Raw genomic sequence first — 7,386 nt, forward strand, 5'->3', positions numbered from 1 at the left:
TATGGATTGCTCCTGAATCCACGAGTGCCTAGATGCGTAAGCTCGAACCTTGCAATTGGACATTTAGCCTAAGTGGTTCTATCGTTAGTTCATCAATTAGTCCTAGATATTCGATTGTTGCCTTAAGCAAGGCCATTTTCTTACGTTGTTTGATCTTGGCATTACATGCCTTGGCTTCTTCGATGGCCTCACATTTCATCTGGGCCACCTCGGCCTTAAGATCCTTTTCCCTATGGATATCTTAAAGGTATGCAGGGTGAGGGGGCCGTAGTATCTTTTCAACTTACTCCCGTTGAGGTAGCCGTTCATTTCTACTCCATCCAAGGTAGCTATTCGGCATGCCCCTTGCAAAGTAATATCCACCATGCGGTAGGGACCCATGCCCCTATATTTAAGGTTATGTTTGGTGTTGCAAACTCTATAGAGGAGTGCGAGATCTCCTTCCTTGAGGTCCTTACCATTTTTTGCGTCATGCCTTCTCCACACCAAAGGAAGTAGGATGCACACAATCTTGTCTTGTCTAGCCATTCGAGATCAATTAAGCATTCTGCCAATGCATTTTTGGTGAGCCTTTCCTTGACTGTAATGCAAAGGCTGGGCACTACATATTCAATTGGCATAATTTCTTCCACCCCAAAGGCTAGGTTAAAGGGGATGTAGTTCATGGCCACTTTATAAGATGTTCGATAGGCCCACAAGGCTACAATGAGCTTGTGCTCCTCCTAGTTAGTATGGCTACCTTCAACAATGGAAGTTATAATCTTGTAGCATGTTTTATTCGAGCTCTCAGCGAGGCCATTTGCCCTGGGGTAGTATGGCATTGACTTTCTATATAATGAATTCACTAGTCAGGATAGCTATAGTTTCGTTGAAGAAATGAGTCCCTCAGCCACTTCGAAACTGTGACAACATTACTTGTAGATCTTTGACTCTTTTTGGGGGTGAAACTAGTGGGTGTGCAAGTTGTGTACGAAGGCTATCATTGACGATGGCAATTTTATGTAGACTGAGAGGAGGTAAATGAGGTAGATGAGGCATTCTATGTTCAAAATCTAAAGTAGCTTGAGCTTTTAAGAACCAATCACAACCTAGAGTGAATTGAAAGAGTTGATGGGGAAGAACATAAGCATCATGAAAGAAGGTCTGATTGTGGACTTTGAAGGTCATGGAAACGACGTTGTTGGAATGGTAAAGGTGTTTGCTATCCCCAAATAAAATAGAAATTGGAGGAGCTAACTTGGTTTCTAGATTAAGCGTCTGGACTAAGGATGCATTGACCGAGGAAAAGGTAGAACCTGAATCGAGGAGAGTATGTACAGTATGACCAAAACAATCTAAAATGACAGAATAGACTTGGCAAGAAGAAGAAAGAGAGGAGGCTTGATAGTGTAGATGGGCAGCCTCAGACAACCATCCACTTAAGTGTTTTTCGGAATAGCACTGAGACTAGCAGCGAAAGTCACATCCACTTGAACTTGTTGCACATTTCGTGTGGAATCCTTTATTTTGCAAGACAATATTTCTTGACATAACCATGTTGTTGCAATAAAAACACTTGGGTTGACCTTGAGAATCTCATGCAGGAAGATTTCGTCTATTGTCAAGGTGAGAATTATGGATATCAATATCGATTGGGGTAGCAGTGTCCATAGCTGGTTTAGACTTGATTTGAGACAATGGTTGTGAGATGATACCTGAACAATTAGACTCAATATTCATCTCAATCCTTTGAGCGATTTGAATTGCTTCATGAAATGTAGTAGGACCCTGATCCCTTGTACATCTCGATATGTCATGTTGCATTCGGGGCCACAAGAAATAAAGCTTCATATCTTCCAGCCAAGGATGTTTTTATCGAAGCCATACTTATATATTAATGTAAAATCCGAGCGAAGTTAATACATCTTCTATTGGAAGACGTGCAAATGCACGAGGACACACATGAGGGTCTGGATGATCTTGACGATTTTGCTGACTGTGGAGGAAACTAAGCATGGTTTGGTTCGTCTCATTGATCTGGAATGCTAAGGAAGATACTGCGGAGAACAATTGCTCTACCAACAGTGGTGAAGATTGATCTTGAAACTTAGGATTCATGGAATTATCGATAGGTTGATGAGAGGGAGAGGAGATACGGCTATGAGGAGATGACATGCTGCTACAATCAACTGTGAGGAACAAATGGCATCTCCACCAAATGTGTGAAATGCTCGAGAGAGACAGAACAACAATAGAGACACCAAAGGAAGCGTAACCTCCAAAGAGGAGTCGCCTCATCTTCTTAATCCCTAAACTTGAGAGTTACAACTATATTCCTAAGGACATTCAGACTAGTCCCCAATCAGGAGACTATCCACACCACAATACCACATACATGTAACATTTATCACATGGTAGCGAAAAAAAAATATTATAATGGGAATCTATCAATTGCTAGTATGAAGAGCCTTGATGGAGGGGTTTTGTTTAAGAATTGTCTCACTTAAAGCAAACGATTAAAATTCGTTGAAAATAAGGGGACATGATGTGCAAGGCTCACGAAAATTGGATGATCTTTTCCCACTCATCCTTCTTGTGGTTGAAAGATTTTTTATGGTCCCATGCAAAGAGTCTGGGCCTCTTTCCCCCTATCTCTGCTCATGTTTCAAGCCTTTGCTGCAAAGCATGGAGGCCTTTGCCCTGCAATGGATTCTGCACTTGCAGTTGCCATGTCCTCCTCCTTGTTGCTCCTCCTTGTTCTTGAAACGGCCTCCTTGATTCCTCCTTCCTCGGCTCAATCCATTCAAAGTTCGCCATCGCTTAATTATTCTCAAAATCAACCTGAGAATCAGATTCCTACAAGCCTGTGTGCAGCCATTGTGCTTCCGCAAGGCTACCCTTGCCAAGAGTTCACGGTATGTATCCAGAATGCAGAAGCTATCTGAACAGTGTTTTTCACTTCGGTAGCCGAAAACGCCGATTCTCATAACCTAAACGAACTGCGCCGTCAACCTTCTCTCTTTTCTTCGGTGATTGTTGGGAAATATGAACCTATGACATAAGTTTAACTTGGATAGTTGTGCCCAAGATAACTTTAAGCAGAGTACTAAGTAGAACCTGCTGAGCCATACACTTCTCACCGACCGCTTATCCTCGTAGATGTAGGTGCATCACTTGCACTAGAACCCTTTGACATTTCTATATTGCTAAGTATGATGGTGTGAACATGCTAGGAAAATTAATGATGTTTAGTAATCTTACACTTTGATTCGGTTAATGTTACGCATTCTGCAAGAGAGCTGCCTAGTGTGCCGAGGGTGGAATGAATTATAGTTACATAGTTGTCTTTGTTCGGTTGGAGATGTTCCCCTTCAATTTTCCTGGGGTTTCCCCTTCAACATATTCTGGCAGATAAATCAGGAACATATCTTAAACGACTGTGAATGGGCATAAAGTCTGCAAGGTTTTCATTTGGATTTCGCGCGCAGGTACAGACAGCCGATGGGTTTCTGCTAGGTGTCCAACGGGTCTGTCATTGTCTTGGGGAAGACCAACAGAGTACTTCATCAAAGCCTCAACCTGTTTTTCTTCAGCACGGATTGTTTCTGGTAAAATGGAAGCATCTTGCAAACTTGGAAATTTTGAAAAGACAACGAAACGTTTTCGTCTGACAACTAAATTGGTTTGAGCAGGGTGGGGATACCTGGTTTGCTAATCAGCCGGATCAATCTCTGGGGTTTATTCTGGCCGATGCAGGCTTTGATGTCTGGGTTGGCAATTCGCGTGGCACCCGTTGGAGTCACGGTCATGTATCTCTTTCCAGAGACGAAAAGGTTCAGTAGTACTGCTTACGTGGCCATATGCTCTGAGCTTGTTTGTGTAAATTGTAAGTAGCGCCATATGTAACAACAAATTTGTCTTCAAGCTTTCATGGATCATTAATGATCACACTCTCCCTTGAAAGCAGGAATTCTGGGACTGGAGTTGGGATGAGCTAGCCGCAAATGATCTTCCCGCCATGCTTGAGCTTGTATATAACACAACAGGGTCTCAAATCTACTATGTAGGTCACTCTCAGGTATGCATTTGGATGAATCCTCTACTGTCGATCGAGTCTACGACTCTCCAAGTATTTGAGGTCCTGGAATTTGGATTCCAACAATGGATATCGCGCTTCATATTATAATATCGTCCAGCTTCTGCGTTCAATTACATAGATCGTTTCCTGCAACCGTTTGATGCCTCAGATGGTAGATTCGAAGTGGAGAGCTTGACCTTTTTATATGAGACTTCTGTAAAATGGGTGATAATGCGAAGTTTATCCATTTTCAGGGAACTATCATCGCGTTTGCAGCATTTGAAAACAGCAAGATCTCAAACATGATAGCAGCGGCTGCCATGCTCAGCCCTATTTCATTTCTGAATCACACCACGTCCCCGATAGCTATAATTGCAGCCGCACTTCACCTTGATCAGGTGTCGTTATGTTTTCGCAATTCAAAGAAAAATTTTGTGCGCAAAGAAATGGAGACGTGACCTGTATTAACAATACATTGCCTCATATTTGTGACAGTTCTTGAGGAAGCTGGGTGTCCAAGAAATCAACGTGCACAGGTGTAACTTCTGTTCGATCCTTAGCAACATAGATAATTTAACTCCTTAGTTTGTGGTGACTGCAGTGCCAGGAGCCCTATATTGAAATTACTATCTTGTTTTCTGGTACTATATTGCAGCAGTCACGTTGGAGTTGAAATGATTCAGCTGTTTTGCTCCGCTCAAAATGTGAATTGTGGCAGACTATTGGTACCCCTCACAGGTTGATGGATAGCCTCAACCTTTAAAGCTAATTTAACTAGTTAAGTGAATTGTCTTGCATGTCATACATTATAACCATGAGTAACCTGACATGTCTATGATAGGCTAACGAACCGATCCGCAGGGTCTAAAGCTTGGGATCCTAGGCTGATTAGCTGCACAGTTCTCTGAGTGTGCCAACTTTCTTAAAGTAGTAGTAAGATATGTTTGTTTATTTTATATATTATAAAATTATTTAATTATGTTTAGTATCTGAGAAATTATTTTTATACTCTCTCTCATGTCTTAATTAATATCTAATGAATTTATACTTAATAATCAATATGTTGGCTTTGTGTTGTCTAGTTTTCTTTAATCCCTAACTATTTTGATATGCACAGACTCTTAGTCAAAGCATGCACATAGATACCTCCATAAAGAAAACATGTGTATTTAATATAATCTAGAGATGTCAAATGTGGTTTGATCAGGACTTATTCTTGCAAAAAAAGAGAATGTGTTAGGACTAGACTAACCATGTTATTTGTGATTTTGTGTAGGACCTAACTGTTGCCTAAATGATTCAAGGATTGGATACTATCTTCAATTTCAACCACATTCCACATCGACCAAGAACATTGAACACCTCTTTCAAAGTAATCTTACCAATGTAAACCTTTTTAAAATTTCCTTGTAGTGACATACTATAATGCATGTCGAAAAGATTATTGAGCAAAAACTTTGAAATAATCTACAAATTAATGGTTTTTACAAATATAGAAAGTCCCTAGTTCATAGAATTTCTACAAGAAATCTTAAATTTTTGAGGTTTTAAAAATGTCAAATGATCACATAAGTAACTACAAAAAAGAGATGAATTAATTGTTAGATAAATTCATAGATCTAACTCATTTGTGTTGCCTTGTAGTGATGAGAAAAGGAACCTTCGAAAAATTTGACTATGGAACTCCCAAAGACAACTTTGCACATTACTCTTCTAACTCCCCAACACAATACTACCTATCAAGGGTCCCAAAGTCGTTGCCCATGTTTATGGCTTATGGAGGATTGGATGCACTTGCTGACCCTCAAGATGTGATGGATACTCTTGCATCTCTATCTCCCATGTGCCTGGAGCTTTTGTATTTACCAAACTATGCCCATTTGGACTTCACTTTGAGTATTATGGCAAGGTTTGACATATATGATCAACTCATAGGCTTTTTCACATCACAAGGAAATAGCCTAGGGACACATTGTAATCAAAGGCTCTAGGAACACATTGTAAATAATGCATCTCTCTCTCTCTCTCTCTCTCTCTCTCTCTCTCTCTCTCTCTCTCTCTCTCTCACACACACACACACACAAAATAGGGTACTCTTTATAAAAACATATGGCATGTGAGAGAAAGCATGTATTTTAAATATCCCATTTTTTGCATTTTTACATTTTATCATGTAATTGAGTAACCGGCCACTCTTCAAGAATACACTTTTAAATCTTAAAATGCAAAAAACCCTCCATAAGTCCTACACATATAAACTACACTAAGTTACTATTTTATAAATCCCCTCATATATGTAAATGGCATGTAATAAATACTATTAAAAAAATGATCTTGTGTCCACTAATGTGCTATGTTACATATTTATCAACCCGAGGGGGTCACTAACAAATTTGCTCCAAATTTGTAAGATAGCATGTGCGATCAACAAAAGGGGTTTTATATTTTTTTGGAGTTATAGAAAATATACATACATAAGGGGGTTTCAAACCCCAAAAGTTAAAATTTAATACATAAAAGGGATACTTTAATCATCTTGAAATTTATAGAAGGGGTATATATAGGCTATAAAAATATGTAGGTAGGGGTTTTTTTTAATACCCATTGATCGTGAGAGATGCTTCAATTTCTACCAGACTTATCTCTGGAAAATTGGTGAGTGTGGTTACAATAGTGCTATATTCTTCAGTGAGACTTCTAAGTAAGATGGCAATTACAATATCTTCATCAAGATTAAACTTGATGCCAGATAACTGTGTCAAAATTCTCTTCATTGAATATAGATGCGAAGAGATGGACTCCCCTCTATCCAATTTTAAGTCAAAGAACTTGATAAGCACACTGAACTTAGAGCATCTTTCCTGTGCTCCAAACACATGCTCAAGATGAGTCCATGCAGTATGAGCACTCTCACATCCATCAATGTGATGAGTAAAGAAATCACTCAAGCCAAGAGCAATTATAGCAAGTGCTTTTTCATCTTTTGGAAGCCATGAAGCTTCTCCTTCTCTAGTTGTAGGTTTAGTTTCTTTTCCAAATGCTACCTTCCATATTTCCTTTTTCATGAGAATAAACTTCAGTTTTGTTTGCCAAGTGTGGAACCCCTCTCCTTCAAACTTATCTATTTTCAGTTTGGAAGCCATTTTGGGAAGGTCTTACCAAATTAATGGTAGTGTCTAATCCCTTTAAAAAAGGTCAATCTTTCTGAACAAAAAAATCACCTTCACCATACAGATGCAAATTGCAAGATAAGAATTTTGAAAATCCTAATTGTTTGGCATATTCATAACCAGTTGGCTTCTCCCACAATCTCTTAACTAGGGTCTTCT

General features: G+C 39.4%; 1 protein-coding gene across 3 annotated transcripts; it reads left to right on the forward strand.

Moving 5' to 3' along the window:
• Positions 1-2,675: 2,675 nt before the first annotated feature.
• Positions 2,676-6,086, forward strand: LOC147906050 (triacylglycerol lipase 1-like). 3 transcript variants are annotated; one of them, XM_087382862.1, is made up of 9 exons: positions 2,676-2,894; positions 3,468-3,587; positions 3,672-3,812; positions 3,947-4,057; positions 4,312-4,455; positions 4,553-4,593; positions 4,713-4,795; positions 5,334-5,429; positions 5,702-6,086. In XM_087382862.1, the coding sequence occupies exons 1-9, from the start codon at positions 2,685-2,687 to the stop codon at positions 6,046-6,048; spliced, it is 1,293 nt and encodes a 430-aa protein (XP_087238988.1). In that variant the 5' UTR covers positions 2,676-2,684; the 3' UTR covers positions 6,049-6,086. The 3 variants fall into 3 exon arrangements, with proteins under 3 accessions (XP_087238988.1, XP_087238996.1, XP_087239001.1); XM_087382870.1 differs by having other exon boundaries at positions 4,716-4,795; XM_087382875.1 differs by having other exon boundaries at positions 3,474-3,587.
• The last annotated feature ends 1,300 nt before the right edge of the window (positions 6,087-7,386 follow it).

This window comes from Dipteris shenzhenensis, chromosome 1, assembly GCF_047967505.1.
Source record: "Dipteris shenzhenensis isolate YYH24624 ecotype China chromosome 1, Dip_SZ_1.0, whole genome shotgun sequence".
Classification (NCBI taxonomy): domain Eukaryota; kingdom Viridiplantae; phylum Streptophyta; class Polypodiopsida; order Gleicheniales; family Dipteridaceae; genus Dipteris; species Dipteris shenzhenensis.

Excerpts from the sequence above, each read along its gene's own strand:
- LOC147906050 (XM_087382862.1), top strand. The coding sequence starts at position 2,685 with ATGGATTCTGCACTTGCAGTTGCCATGTCCTCCTCCTTGTTGCTCCTC. Across the intron at positions 3,588-3,671 it reads TTCAGCACGGATTGTTTCTG|GGTGGGGATACCTGGTTTGC; the intron begins GTAAAATGGAAG and ends TGGTTTGAGCAG. Across the intron at positions 4,594-4,712 it reads CAAGAAATCAACGTGCACAG|CAGTCACGTTGGAGTTGAAA; the intron begins GTGTAACTTCTG and ends ACTATATTGCAG.